Consider the following 16,331-nt stretch of genomic DNA (forward strand, 5'->3'; position numbering starts at 1 on the left):
TAACAGCATAACCTTTAAACTATAAGCTATACATTGTAACGCTTTAAAATAACACTACAAACTAGTGTTATAGTAAACTTTAATGTCGTGAACTCTAACAATATAAGCTATGAGCGATACATTATAACGCTATAAAATTACATCATGAACTAGTGTTACAGATTAGAACACCGTAGATTGAAGTGTGGTATTCAAATCTCATTCGAATTCTTAGCTTCACACCGTGGTCCTCTAAGAATCACACTATGCTCGTGAGTTTGTAATATGTCTGTATGTAATATGCATGAATGTAACCAACCAGGCGAGTAATGGAAGAGCTGATCCCGAATCGGAGGCCACCACCCGAACATCAGCAGCAGTCGATAGCGTGATTCTAATAGGACCACGTTGTTATTATAACAATTTTAATGCGATCAAAACCGCGCACCTCCCATTTTGCATTTACGACTCGCGATATGCATCTACATATAACATACATTCTAGCTCAGTGTAATTCTAATACGACCATAGTGTTATTCTAATCATTCTAATCCGATCCTAATCCACCAGTTCGCATATCCGACCCCCGGTTCGCATGTCCAACGGACATACATATTACATACATACGACCATAGTATGTATGTAATATGCATACATATGTGCAGTGTGATTCTATTACGATCACATTGTGATTATAATACTTCTAATGATATTCTAATATTGATTTGAAGCTTTCGTGACTGCAGGAATTAATACTCGTTGGTTCTTTCGGTAAAGTCACGTAGGTAGAAATGAAACAAGGTAAATCACGTTTCGGACGAAACACAAGCGCCCGTCTTCAGGTGAAAATCGCGATATCCGCGATGTCTGCTGCGAGCAGCACGATGTCTGCTGCAGACATCGTTTCGGGCGCTTGTGTTGCGTCCGAAACGTCGTGATTTATTTTGTTTTATTTCTTCCTACGTGACTTTACCGAAAGCACCAAAGAGTATAGATTTTCAAATACTGTCACTCCGTTTACGGTTTTATAAATTACATAAAAAACCTACTTTATAGTCGTTTCATGTTTAATGTTATCTTTAAAGTGTTACAGTTTACGTGTGTTAGAGAACACGGGTGCCCGCTCCGCCTGTCGCCGTGGAGACTTGTGCGCTGTGAGGGCTCACACCCACCGTAAACACCCGTTCCGCGATCCCTTTAAACGAACGTGATCACCCGCTCGCGGCGGTCGCGCGTGTGCGTTCAAAGTCATTCGCCCTCCGAGCCCCGTTCAGAGCGTGTGATCGCTGCGCGGGGCTGTGTGAGAGGAGGCGTCGCATTTGATTGGCCGAGAGGCAACGCTGTGTTTACAGGCGTACGGGAGCCGGCGACGAGCCATGTCCCTCTCGCGAACTCGCGGAGGTGCGAACCAGGGAGGGGAACCGTCGGGCGACAGTCCTCACCCCGCGAGCGATGAGCCCAGCGGCGGCAGCAGCTGTTCGCAGACCAGCGAGGGGTCGGGGAACGGCGGGACCCCCCCCTGCAGTCGGCGCCCAGCAGGGAGAGACCTCGGGGGCCAGCGGCAAAGACAGGACCACGGTGTGAAGCTAAGACTTCGAATGAGATTCGAATATCACACTTCAATGTACGGTGTTCTAATCTGTAACATTAGTTTATGATGTTATTTTATAGCGTTATAATGTATCGCTCACAGCTTATATTGCTAGAGTTCACAACATTATAGTTTACTATAACACTAGTTTGTAGTGTTATTTTAAAGGGTAAGGCGCTGTGAGTTAGGCGATGTGACTGGGTGATCACACGGATTCCGAAACACAGCGGAGACGATACATTCCACCGAGCTTAAAAAATGAATAGAAATGTTTAAATACGTTTTTGAAATCATGTGTATTGTATATATGTTATAATGTGTGATTGTTATACTCTTTAAATGTGTGTATATACTGTAAATAGCTAATCAATTCCATTGATACCACACATTCATCCAACAGTGGACAGTGTGATTCTAATAATTGTAATTCGATTAGAACAACCTACATTGAAGTGTGATATTCAAATTATTCGAATCACTCCGTGGTCCTCTTCGAATCACACTACGGTCGTAAGTATGTAGCATGCATGCATGTAACATCTCTGTATGTAGTAAGTATATGTGCATGTAACATGTCTGTATGTAGTATGTATGCGTGTAGTATGTATGCTTGTAACATGTATGCATGTAACATGTATGCATGTAGCATGTATGCATGTAACATGTATGCATGTAACATGTATGCATGTAACATGTATGCATGTTACATGTATGCATGTAACATGTATGCGAGTTTGTAATATGGACGTGCGAACCAATGGTGGGATATGCGAAACGGAAGCTGCAGAATCAGGATGGGATTAAAATTATTTATTAACACTTTGGTGGTATTAGTATCAAGCTATCCACTGCTGGATGAATGTTAATCCCAATGGCATCAAATAGCAATATTCAGTATGTGTATATATAAAATAATCGCACAAAACCAACATGTGCTGTAGTCGGTGCTCGGAGTCAGGTGGAACGGGGAGCCAGGGGCAAGGGAGTCGGGATAGGAAAGAGCGCAGCGCCAGGGCTGGAGGTGGCTGCGCTCCTCGGCCGGCCGTGTTGGCCGAACCCACGGCCGGCGCAGAGGAGGCAGCACGGGGCAGCCGACTGTGTCGGGGGGACCAGTGGGACCGAGCCCGGCACCCCTCACCCCTGGGAAGTTGGTACACCTGGTGTATGTCAATAACTTTAATAAACCCTCGGCGACAGCCCTTAAACCTCACATTCGTCTCCGAGTGCGTCCTGGGAACTTCTCTACATATGTGTAATAGTGTACGGGCATGTGAACTGTGCTCGTATGTATGTAATGTGATTCGGGCTCTGCTCTTCATTTCTTCGCCTGGATGGTGCCGCAGGAAGCAGCATCTCTGAAGGTGTTGCAGTTGTTGCTGTTGCAGTTGTTGCTGCTGCAGTTGCTGCAGTTGTTGCTGTTGCGCTTTTGTTGCTGCTGTTGTTGCTGCTGCTGTTGCAGTTGTTGCTGCTGCTGTTGTTGCTGCTTAAGATGCGTCAGTTCCAGTGGTGTTCCGTGATGGGATAACAAACTTTGATCAAATACTTTTATCAAACGAGTCATTACAATTGTAACGATTCATAATTGCAGGGGCTTATGTTGGGTTTGTGCGATTATTTTATATAGTCATACTGAATATTGCTATTTGATGCCATTGAGATGGAACATTCATCCAGCAGTGGACAGCTTGATCCTAATACCACCAAAGCGTGATCCTGCACCTTCCGTTTCACATATCCCACCCTTGGTTCGCACGTCCATATTACATACATACATGTTACATAATACATATTACATACATATATTCATGCATATTACATACAGACATGTTACATACTCACGAGCATAGTGTGATTCTTAGAGGACCACGGTGTGAAGTTAAGAATTCGAATGAGATTCGAATATCACACTTCAATGTTCGGTGTTCTAATCTGTAACACTAGTTTATGATGTAATTTTATAGCGTTATAATGTATCGCACATAGCTTATATTGTTAGAGTTCACAACATTATAGTTTACTATAACACTAGTTTGTAGTGTTATTTTAGAACGTCGCAATGTATAGCTCATAGTTTAAAGGTTATATTGTTAGAGTTTATAATGTTAGAGTATTCAATGTGAGTTTACAATTTGAGAATATGTGGACGTGCCCTGTTCTCGTGGGACCCGACACGGATTTGGAAATAATTGCTATGATCATGTCTGAGCTGGGATGAGCGACTAATGTTTACTTTGCTTAATCATAACTGTGTGTAGGTTAGTGCCATCGGTGCTTAGTGAATACTACTCATGAATGAACTCATACTTCTTTCGGATAGAAATTTAAATCATGTTGGTAGAACAAGTCGCCTGTCTTTTCTAGACTAATTGTTATCTTCAAGTGCGTCCGTTAATATTCTGCTAAAATACACAGCATAGGGAAGGCTGCCTTGTTGGGACGATGTAGTTTGGCTAAGGCGTTGTGGCCGGGTGATGACACGGATTCTGAAACAATGGAGTTAAACACTCGCTGCTTGGCCCCGTCGACAGCAGCGAAGGCTGTCATATACCGCCCCATTTACGAGTTGGCTGTATGATGTGTATAGTTGAAGGTGCTTGGTGTTGTCTTCTTCTAACAGCTACTAACGTGCGTGTGTTGTCTGTTTTTAGGATTTGTCCATTGATGTTGTTCTTTTTATTGCGACGTTTTTATGTTGAGTTCTGTCACTTGAGTGTTGCAGTTTGTTTAAGAATTCGTCACGTCAGCGTGGTGTTTTGTTTGTGGGAATTTCGCTTTGTCACAATTTGTGATTGTTATAATAATTGTAACGATTCATAATGTCATGAGTTTATAATGGGTTTGTGCGTGGATTTATATAAATATATTCCGTCTTTTGTTATTCGATGACATCTAGCAGTGAAAATCGTGATTGTAATATGACCATGTTGTAATTGTAATAATTTTTATCCGATCCTTCCACGTACACTATACAAACATATTAGCGATTCTTATACGACCACACTGTAATTCTAATGATATTATAATACCTTACCTCCGTTTATATGGTTATAAATTGAAACACTAGTTTATAATCGTTTAAAGTTTAGTGTTATTATTTATAGTATTACAGTTTACATCTTATAAGGTACAACATACTTCGGGATTAGGGACTGGTACGTTGATGAACGATTAACTACGGGGACCTTTCCCCTCAAGGAACACGTGTTAATCGGGTAGACATTCAAGATGCTGCCGGTTAAGGGCACACTTGTGTGACGGAGATCCTCCACCTAAAATTCTCTTAACATGTTTTAAGCTTGGGACATTATAAAATAAAGACCGGACAAACATTTGTTAAAAATACGTTTTTATTCATCTGCAATCATTTTTACGTCAAAACTCAAAGGGAATATTTATTATGTCCTATGTTCAAACATTTCCATTACAATGCAAACCATTTCCGTTCCAGGAATACCAAAGCGTTAAAGTTTCATTCCCCATGATGTCCTTATTAGTTCACCACATTTGTTCACTGTGCGTCTATGTTGAAGTCAAGGCCATATATCCAACGAACACGTCATCAATGTACATCCGGAAACCGGCTATCTAAAGTCGATTAATACCATTCAAAAAAGCTATATACTTGAAAAAAACTGTTTAAAATGTTGAGTAAAGATGTACCTACAGACGCATTCCAACTTTAGCTCAACAGGAACACTTAACGACTACAATTGAACCCTCTCACAACCAGTGCTCTTCACACCAATTCGACAAGTAATCCGATAACATAACAAACCACCACTGTGCACGTAATTAAACTCTCAAAAAAACTGTAAAACTAAAATGGTCAAAATTACACACAAAAGTACTCGATACGGCTTAATAGGTATAACCACATGACGTAATATTTTTTCAGTCACCCCGAGCTCTCTGTTTGATCCTCGAGCCACTCCATTACATCCAGCCATCTCTCGGGATCCAACTGCATGGGATCGAAGGTGGAAACTTCTTCAGGACTCATTGCAGCACCTTGAATTTCAGCTTTTGATTTCAGTTTCCTATCATTGTGGACCTTCTGATGCCTGTTCCTGGTTGATGAGTGTGCAAATGTCTTCCCACACACAGAGCACAGAAACGGCTTCTCGCCCGTGTGTGTTCTCTGGTGACTCTGAAGATGTGATGACCGTGCAAATGTCTTCCCACACACAGGGCACAGGAACGGCTTCTCGCCCGTGTGTGTTCTCTGGTGTCTCTGAAGATGTGATGACCGTGCAAATGTCTTCCCACACACAGGGCACAGGAATGGCTTCTCGCCCGTGTGTGTTCTCTGGTGTCTCTTAAGATGTGATGACCGTGAAAAGGACTTCCCACACACAGAGCAATTGAATGGCTCCTTGCCTCCGTGTGCGTGGGGCTGTGGAGAGCCTCTCTGCTCCATGTGAGTGTAGTAACAGCAGCGGTGTTATTGAGTCAAAAGTACGCTATCGGCCGCAAGGATGTTTTGGATTTTGTTAACTGCTAAAACAAGAACGACACTCGCGTCTAACCGAGACGCAAAAAAATCCCGCTAATTTAACGACGCGAAAATAGACACTTACTAGGAGATTCACGGTATATCGATGTCTGGAACCCGTCTGAAGATGTCGCCACGAACTCTCCCGACGCAAAGTCGCCTAACTGTCGACACAGCAATTGTGCTCGCCAGGCTGCGTTGTCTCGCGGTTGAAGGGCGATCAGCAGAGCGACGAGTCGAGCGTCCAACCTCATCAAGTTCCCTCTCGAAATGGCATTGAGCTCTGCTTCTGAGCCGCCTTATAACTCCCCCCCCTAGGATCCAATCCTTTGTCTTTCAGGATATTTGCATTCGATTGTTAATTTTGGAAGGTACAATCCGCATGTCTATTAACATACCGAAGGGTAATGTGCCCATTGTGCTTCATGCATGAATATGTACGTGCATCTCAGTGTGTAATTGTGCGCTTATTTTGAATAAATGGAAAAATGTTGTCCTCGATTTAAAGTGAATGCAGAGAAATTAGCATTCTCGACGATGGAGTGAAACCCAATAGGTAATATTCTTTTACAGCGTTACAATGGATAGGTTGTAGTTCATAGGTTATATTATATTTCACTATGAAAGAGCTTAACATGTGAGAGTATACAATATCACAGTTGATCAAATGCGACGATCAAGGGCGTCAATCGGGTGAGTTTGATCAGAGGCTTTAATCAAAGGCGTCATCCCATCACGGAACACCACTTCCCTGCGTATATCACAACAACAGAAGCAATTACAGCAGCAACAACAGTAGCGACAACAACAGCAGCAACATCACATTTCGAGGGCGACGCAGCTACTTCCGATTTTGCTGCCCAGCTGTTTGCAGTCGGGACCTGCTCTCGCAGGACCCCACACGTCTTTGGAAATGATTGCGATGATCATGTCTGAGCTGAGAATTAAGTCACTCAAGATGACTTTGTTTAACCATAACTTTAGGAAGGTTAGTGTCATGAGGGCTGTGTGAATACTACTCATGAATGAAATCACACTCCTGTATGACCAACATTGTACTAATTTTGGTTGATCGAGTAGAACAAGGCACGTGCTACGTCCAGACGAATTCTTGTCAACAACAGTGTTCTTAAATATGATGCTAAAATAAATGTTAACACTGGATTAAACGTGCACCTCTTAACCCCTCCCTCGCATTTACGACTAACAATTTGCATTTGCACATAACATACATTCAAGTACAGTAATTTGCTAAAACGACCAAATTGTCATTCTAAAATTTGAATGCCATTCTTACCCTCGACCCCCACAGTTCACATATCCGACCGTCGGTTCGATTGAACGGACAATTAACAAACATGTGTAGAGTTCCATTATAATACTTCTAATGAAATTAAAATACCGTACCTCCGTTTATGGTGGTATAAATTATAAAACCAGTTGGTAGCTTTTTTTGTCGTTTAATGTTTAGTGTTATTGTTTATAGTGTTATCAATTTACGTGTTTTTAAGTACAGGTGATTCCCGGTATACTTCGGTATTCTGGACCTGAACGTTGCACCGTCTCTCTGGGGACCCGTGTGGTGTGTGTAGCGAGTATCACGGGGTGGGCGGGTAGTGTGGTGATAGTGGTCACGGTCGGCACCGATGCACGACCACCGCCACCACCCCTACTGGGCGGTGGACCTGCCACCACAAAGCAGCACGCGTCGGAGGAGTGAGGCGATCGCTGTCGCCACTCGAGCGAGGCACCCTCGCTTCCTCTTCTTTTCGTGCATCTCCACCTGCACCTCTTCCGTTTTCTCCTCCGTCTCATCCTCCTCCATCCCCTCTTCTTCATCCCCCACCACCATCTTCTCCTCTACCTCCTCTTCCTGCACCACCTCCAACTTCTCCACCATCTTCTCCTCCGCTAGCACCATCTCTTCCTCCTTCATCTCCTCCTCAACTTCCGGCACCACCATCTCCACCACCGTCTTCTCTTCCTCCTCCACCATTGTTTCCCCTTTGCCCGTCGTCTCCATGTCCTCCACCACGACCATCTGTTCATCCTTTGTTGTCTCCTTGTCCTCCATCTCTGTATTGTCTTTCTCCTCTCCCTCCGTGTTCTCCTCCATTGTCACCATCGCAATCTCGTCCTCCTTTGCCTTCTCTTCCTCCGATTTCTCCTCCTCCTCTGTCTCTACCTCATCCTCCATCATCTCCTCCTTCACCTCTTCCTTCGTCTCCTTCTCCACAACCTCTGTCTTCGCTTCAAAGGCCTGGACGAGTGAGGAGGAGGGCTGAGCTGGCTCAGATCTGTGAAGAGACAACACGACACCGTTCTAGATTTGAAGCTTTCGTGACTGCAATGATTCATATTCTTAGGTTTTTTCGGTAAAGTCACGTAGGTAAAACACATTAAAAAGTAAAATAAAATAAAAAATAAAAATCACGACGTTTCGGAGGCAACACAAGCTTCCGTCTTCAGGTGGTACCGTCACAGCCACGACAGCTGTATCAGGTAAATGAGAGATTGCAGAAGCTGCCACTTCGTTTATATAATGGTTGGAGAAGGTGGTGGGGCAAGGGCCGCATACTTTTATTAATATGGTAAGGTGAGGCTTAAGACTAAGAATAGACTGCATATCAAAGGCTGAGCCTTTGTTATGGAGAGGTGCGGTTTGTGACTCAACCTGTAACAGGGAGACCACCACTAGACATGGTAAAACTGATGGTTGTCTGTCAAACACGACACCGTTCCACCTTGCTGCTACGGCAGACATCGCCATCTCCCCATCGTCCGTGGGTGGAATGTGTGGCGGATTAATTCGAGCTGAATAGAAACAGCAATAACGACATGGCCAGTGAGTGTGCTTAGTATTGGTGCTGTCATTCTCATGGCGCCAGGCTATCCTTGAGATAGGTGCAGCTGTGTCTCACACAGACTGCTGTAGTATCACAGTAGTGGGTGGCGTTGCTGTGCAAATTTAGCTGAATAATTTGAAGTGACATTTTTTTGGTTCTTTCGGTAAAGTCATGTAGCTATAAAATAAAATAAATTAAATCACAACGTTTCGATTGTAACACAAGCAATCATCATCAGGTGGGAAAACCACACAAGAAACGTTCTTGCAATAACGACATGGCCATCGAAACGTCGTGATTTAATTTCATTTATTTTATTTTATTTCATACCTACGTGGATCCCTGTAGTCACTAAATCTTCAAATCTAGATTGAACATATTCTATATGTATATTCTAATTGACCCCTTGCACATAATGTCCTAAGCATTTCAAATGGCATCGATAGAGATCCTGAACGTCCACTGTAACGGAATGGGTGTGGATCTGTGTGGCCAATGCAGCAGCAATAATAGCCAAGGCGGGAAGCAAGATCTGAACTGTAATGGTGAAGAATGAGTGCACGACCATTTGGTCGCTTCAACACATCCACGATTTCAAAAAAGTGTCCGTCAGTGATTTGTGGTCGAGAGAGCCACCTCCCTTGACGTCGAAGGCATCTCAGAGTGCATTGCATGCGATTAGCCTCTCGCATCTCTCATCTCATCGCGTTTTAAATTGAACACCCCTCTCAGTGGTAGCTGTCGCTGTGCATTACAAAGCGACTTGGCAGCTGGCCTGGAAACAGGCGATAGAGAGCGAAAATCTCACGGTGGTTGGAGGGTTACATGGTGAAGATATGCCCACTTCGTTATGTCGTCTAACTCAGAAACCAGTTACGAAAAATAAATCTGTCCTCAGCATAGCGGAATGTACACGTGGAGTTTGCAGTGTCTGTGAATTTTGAGAGCGCGACAGGGCTTGAGCACCTGTGCTTCACAGCAACATTGACCTGGGTTTGATTTCCACGTTTGGCCACATTCTCCGTGTGGATTGTGCAGCCACCTGTTCTGGGAATGTTCTGCAGCTTTCTCCCTGTTACTAAACCCACACAAGCAATGCAAATTGTTCAATTTGGATCGCAAACAGTAGCAACTTTCTTGAAAAATGCGAGCAAACTTGGCAGGATCCTCCTGAAAAAAAGTCTTGAGACCGAGTAAGGCTGATGCTGCGTGAGAAGCATGGCAATAAATAACAAAAATAAACACACAGGGCGCACACGCAGAGTGGTTTACCGTGGCTCAGCGACTCCGGAGTTTGCTTTATCTTCTTGGAAGCCCTCTTCTTCAAAGCTCGGAGCTATTGGGCCCCACACAGGATTGGAGGACGTGGCGGCGGCGATGGCGGCGGTGGTGGAGGTGGTGTCAGTGGTAGTGGTGCTGCTGCTGGTGGTAGCGGTCTGGAGCCATTGTCGCTCGATCTTGGCGAGGCGCTGCTCTTCCTCGAGGCGCTTTTGCTCCACAAGACGCTTCTCCTCCATCAAGTGCTCCTCCTCCTCTTGACGCTTCACCTCAACGAGGCGCTTCTCCTGAATGAGACGTTTCTCCTCGAGGAGCTTCACCTTGCGAAAGCGCCTCTCCTCAAGTCGCTTATTTTTTTTCTCAAGACGCTTCAGCTCTATGAGACGCTTCACCTCAAAGAGGCGATTCTCCTCCATGAGGCGCTTCTCTTCCTCGACTCGCTGCACCTCAATGAGGCGCTGCTCCTCGACAAGGCGCTTCTCTTCTTCCACCCGCTTCTCCTCCATGAGGCGCTTCTCTTCCTCGACCCGCTTCACATCTATGAGGCGCTTCTCTTCCTCCAGATGCTTCTCCTTGAGACGCTTCACCTCGCGAAGGCGCTTCTCCTCCATGAAGCGCGTTTCTTCAAGGAGGCGCTTTTCCATGACCCGTTTCACGTCTTTGAGGATATTATTTCGAAGGCACTTCTGCTCCGTTTGGTGCTTCACCTTGGCGAGGCGCTTCACCTCATTGGGGCGCTTCTCTTCCATTGTGCATTTTTCCTTCGCAAGGCGCTTGTCCTCCTGGAGACGCTTCACTCCGCTGACGTTCTTCACCTCCCCAATGCTCCTCTGTTCACGCGAAGATAAGCACATGATCATTCAGACATGCGCACTCAGGACAAAATCTATTCTCGCAGGCACACAGACATAGACGGGCACATAGACAAACAAAAATGCATACTGGCACATGTATGTACGGATGCAAACATGCACATTAACTCATGGCATGACGTGATTATGGAGAGATGGAGTGATGGTGTTGGGAGATGGTGTTGTGATACGGAGAGGTGAAATTGTGGAATGTTCTGGAGAGACGGTGCCTTGTGATGGTATTGGCGCTTTATGAGGCTCTATGCTATTGTATTGATTCTCGAATTGAATCTTTCGTGACTGCAAGCATTCATACTCACGTATGCGACTTTACAGAAAAAACCTAAGAAAGAGTCACGTACGTGACTTTACCGAAAAAACTAAGAGTATATTGTATCGAGTTGGTGGTGATGTGAAGAGATTGTGTGGTGATGTGAGGTGTAGTGATGTTTTGGTGCAATGGTGTGGGAGTGTGGAGAGAATGTGGTGTTTGACTCCCATAGACCCCATACACACCTTTGGGGAACGATTTTCATAGCTTTGGCCTGGGAAAGGGTCCACTTCATCCATAATGTCCCGCCACGTGGTCGACTGGCGCCATGACTCCCTGGCTACGGAAAACAAAATTAATTCAAAGGACGAGTAATGTATTAGAGAACGAAGCACGTGGATATTCACACAACTAATTCTGAGATTCTTGTAATTACCTCTTAACACATAACATGACCTACTGTTGAGAAACATTAGTCACATGGCAGTAAAACATTACAAGTCATATTTTTGTAAGCATGTTGAGATCATCAATTTCATAAAGTTGAGACCCCAATTTAACCCAATATGGCTGAAACGCAGCTCTAAATCCATGCTGTCTGCCACACTTGACCGTTTACCTCTTCCCATCACCACCAAAAAAAATAATTAATCAGGGAGCTGCCTCCTCTGCATAAAAGCCACGTGATGCAGGTAACTGTGACTTACCATCATAGTCCTCCAAGATGTCAGCCCACTTGCGTTGTCTGTCCATGTTGTTGGGAAGGAGTAGTTTCTGTTTGATGTTGGAGGGCCTGGGGAGGTTGTAAAAACGCTCAGATTTAGCAACCTTTTGAAACACTCATCCTCTCAATTATTACATATTTGACCACTCGCTGTACCAATCAAATCACTTTCGTGCCGTTTGTTTTACATGTCCACTCACTCGCTTGTTTGCCCACTCACGCGTGCGTCAGATCGCTCACTCATCCACCCACGCGAACATGTTTATTCCAACTGCCTATTGCATTAAACATAATCGCCAGACATAACCGTGATGTTTAACCTCTAATCCAGACAATCATGTTGATGCACAGCCCATTTGTATTAATCTACTGCTTGATAAAGGCCCCCCTATGTCTTGTAGGTTATTGGGGTCAAATGACCATACTTAAATCATTTGTTATAACCCGAGAATGACGTCGTAGGTCACGTGATGTCAGAGGTACCGCCCATGTGGCTGTGACATCACAGATAGGAGACATCTATGGCAGCAGCTCGGGTCTGAACTAAAAGGTAGACTCCTCCCCCGTGTTGGATAACATTCAATACATGTAATGCAGGGCACAATTATGCAGGCAATCAGAACACAATAATTATAGACATGTTAATCATATTATATGACATTTAAACAGGTTAGTTATGAACGTTTTAAATGTTGACTTACTTCTAAACAATGACAGTAACAGCAACATATCAGAGCATGCCAAGTAAACTAATAGTCCTAATTTGGTTGCAGAAAATCCAAATACCAACATATTCAAAAATAATGAAGCTTTAGTTTGTAGTCAAAACGTGCAATAAAAATAAACAACACACATCGTCAACAGGGACGCTCACCTCGTTGACGATTCGCTCTGCAAAGGCTTCTTCTGCTGCTGCTCACTCGTGCGCATTCCTCTCGACTGCGGGTGGAGGCGTGGCTATGACGTAACAGAGGTGACGTCACTACAGCGAGGCTCCGCCCCCACGCGCGTGGCGGGCGCACCACGTGGTGCAGTGCGGGTGGTGTGCGTCACCGGAAACAGCAGAGCCCTCTGTTCGACATTAAACATTTTCTCCCTCGCTTTGTGCCGTCTTTGATGTCGCCGTTACTGCGGCGAGGACTGAAGCGATGCCTGGCCATCAGGCCTGGCATATACCTAGGCCTCAGGCTTCATATTTGTTCTTAGTTATTTTTTGTTTAATTGGAATTATTAACTTGCATTTCATTCATTACATTTCAAGTGTATAAACACCATCCCATTGGTTTATTTACTTATAAATTCAGGTTTTTATTAGAGTTATTGATCTGTAGTTATATTTAAGTGAGTGAGGTGGTTGTACTAAGTGTGAATTTGAGTTCCATGTAAATTATTGTGTAAAGGATTTGTCTGTGTGCACCTATCCTGGCAGAGGTAATATGGGCTTTTTATAATTAAGTTGTTAATGAGATTGTTTATTTGTGTGTGTTATCTATGTGTCAGGTTACATATCTATATAGCTGTGTGTGTTTGTTAATTTATGATGGGTGGTGATGATGATGTTTCTTGATAATGGATGGTGGTGATGATGATGATGATGGGTGGTGATTATTAAGGGTGGTAATGATGATGGTTGATGATGTTAATGTGTAGTGATTATGATGGGTGGTAGTGGTGATCATGGGTGGTGGTAATGATTGGTGAGGTTATGATGATGGGTGGTGATGGTTATGGGTGGTGATGATGGGTTGTTGTGATTATGGGTGTTGATGATGATGGATGATTGGTGGTGGTTATGATGCATGTTGGTTGTGATGGTTGGGTTGTGGTGGTGGTGATGATGGTTGGTGATGGTGAGTTGATAGTGATAATGATGATAATGGGTGTTAATTCTGATGATAATGGGTGGTGATGAGTAAAAGAGCCACCACCCAATACATAACAGCAACAGAAGTAACTACAGCAGCAACAATAACAGCAGCAACAACACATTTTGAGGGCGACGCAACTACTTCTGATTCTGCTGTTTCTGCTGCTCGGCTATTTGTAGCCAGGCCCTGCTCTCGCGGGACCCCACACATCTTTGGAAATGAATGCGATGATCATGTTTGAGCTGAGAATTAAGTGACTAAACGTTACTTTGTTTAACAATAACTGTGTGTAGGTTAGTATCTGGGGGCTCAGCGAATACTATTCATGAAAGAACTCGCACTCCTTTATGACCGACATTGTATTATTTTTTGTTGATCGAGACGAACAAGGCACGTGTAATGTCCAGACGAACTTTTATTTCCAATATTGTCCTTAAATATGATGCTAAAATAAACGTTAACACTGGATTAACATGCACCTCTTAACTCCTGCCTCGCATTTACGACTAACAATTTGCATTTACACGTAACATGCAGTCAAGCACAGTAAAATGCTAATACGACAATATTGTTATTCTAGGAATTTGAATTCGATTCTAACCCTGCACCCCCCACAGTTCGCATATCCAATCCCCGGTTCGACGGAACGTTCGCTTTAGATACATATGAGCAGTGTGGTTATAATACTTCTAATTAGATTTGAATACCGTACCTCCGTTTATGGTGGTATAAATTCTAAAATCAGTCTATAGTCGTTTAATGTTGAGTGATATCGTTTATAATGATACAGCTGAAGTCATAGAGGTGAAACGGCCTAAGTGTGTATGAATACAGATAGGGCGTCGCCGTTGGTTCGTCCACCCATCCCGCCTCAAGACTTATGTCCGTCCCCACCCAGACAGCTCATCCCCATGTCCTGTACAGCCCAAGTCTGGTGTGTCCGACGTGGTGGGGCTCTCGGCAACGGAAACCGTACTTCAAAGGAAATGTGTTGTGGCGCCCACAGTTTCCTAGCCCCTGAGGCCCGGGGTGCCTCAAGGATCCGCCACGTGTGAGGAATCGGTGCCAGGAGCCCGGTCATGTTTCTCAAAAGAAGCCAGGGACCTGTCTAATCCTTCAAGGCTGTGGTGCGAGCCCTTGACGCCCCGAAAGGCACAAGATTCCACCATGGGCGAGGGACCGGCGTCGAGAACCAGGTCAAAATGTCTTCTTGGTTCTTTCGGTAAAGTCACGTAGAAGGGAAGTAATAAAATAATAAAAATAAAACATAATAAAACAATTTTCACGACGTTTCGGCCACAACGCAAGCAGCCGTCCTCAGGTGAAAACCAGGTCCGTCGAGGCGACAGAGTCTGAATGAAACAGCACACGGGCTTAGAGCATATATATAAGCTGGGCGCATTGACAAAGGAATTTGCATATCAACAGGAATTTAGCATATTTATGGGAAATGCAGGAATGTAATTAGTACTGCATATGCATGTGCATTATGCAGGATTAACAGCATCAAAGGGAGCTGCAGTTACTGCTACTGCAGCAGTTGCTGCTGCTGCTGCAGTTTCTGCTGCTGCTGCAGTTGCTGCTGCTGCTGCAGATGCTGCTGCTGCTGCACTTGCTGCTGCTGCTGCAGATGCTGCTGCTGCTGCACTTGCTGCTGCTGCTGCACTTGCTGCTGCTGCTGCAGTTGCTGCCTTATCCATTTTAATATAACACTATGTATTATTCTACCCACCCTAATGTGTATCATACTGCTATATGTTTACTGTACAATTACGACACCATACATTACTCTGCACACTGCACCATGCCAGTGAGTGGAACGCGGTCTGAAAGTCACCGTTAACGTGAACACAATCAGTTAAGATCCGAAATGGTTTATTACGTCCTTCCAATGATTGCTAAGCCAGAATCCATCTTCTCGGTTGAAATTGTCTTATAGTTTACTATAACACTAGTTTGTAGTGTTATTTTAAAGCGTTACAATGTATAGCTCATAGTTTAAAGGTTATATTGATAGAGTTTATAATGTTAGAGTATACAATGTGAGTTTACAATTTGAAAGTTTGTGGACGTGCCCTGTTCTCGTGGGACCCGACACGGATTTGGAAATAATTGTTATGATCATGTCTGAGCTGAGATGAGCGACTAATGTTTACTTTGTTTAGTCATAACTGTGCGTAGGTTAGTGCTATCGGGGCTTAGTGAACACTACTCATGAATGAACTCATACTTCTTTCGGATATAAATTTGAAATCGTATTGGTAGAACAAGTCGCCTGCCTTTTCTAGACGAATTGTTATCTTCAAGTGCGTCCGTAAATATATTGCTAAAATACACAGCATAGGGAAGGCTGCCTTGTTGGGGAGATGCAGTTTGGCTAAGGCGCTGTGGCCGTGTGATGACACGGATTCTGAAACAATGGAGTTAAACA

At 44.1% G+C, this 16,331-nt stretch overlaps 2 protein-coding genes across 2 annotated transcripts in view; one reads left to right on the forward strand and one right to left on the reverse strand.

The window, feature by feature from the left end:
* LOC133361306 (oocyte zinc finger protein XlCOF6-like) overlaps nucleotides 1-1,563 on the forward strand; it is a gene marked incomplete at its 5' end in the record, with an annotated part of 253,533 nt that extends 251,970 nt beyond the window's left edge. The window contains one exon of the mRNA XM_061580244.1: nucleotides 1,519-1,563. Within this exon, the coding sequence (XP_061436228.1) occupies nucleotides 1,519-1,563 (45 nt within the window). The remainder of the gene's footprint in view (nucleotides 1-1,518) is intronic.
* The window catches only part of LOC133361338 (zinc finger protein 208-like), a gene marked incomplete at both ends in the record, with an annotated part of 534,864 nt that overhangs the window by 481,200 nt on the left and 37,333 nt on the right, over nucleotides 1-16,331 (reverse strand). Inside the window, one exon of the mRNA XM_061580270.1 lies at nucleotides 5,622-5,963. Within this exon, the coding sequence (XP_061436254.1) occupies nucleotides 5,622-5,963 (342 nt within the window). The remainder of the gene's footprint in view (nucleotides 1-5,621; nucleotides 5,964-16,331) is intronic.

This window comes from Lethenteron reissneri, chromosome 72 (genome assembly GCF_015708825.2).
Source record: "Lethenteron reissneri isolate LAM-NWPU_2019-01 chromosome 72, ASM1570882v1, whole genome shotgun sequence".
Classification (NCBI taxonomy): Eukaryota; Metazoa; Chordata; class Hyperoartia; order Petromyzontiformes; family Petromyzontidae; genus Lethenteron; species Lethenteron reissneri.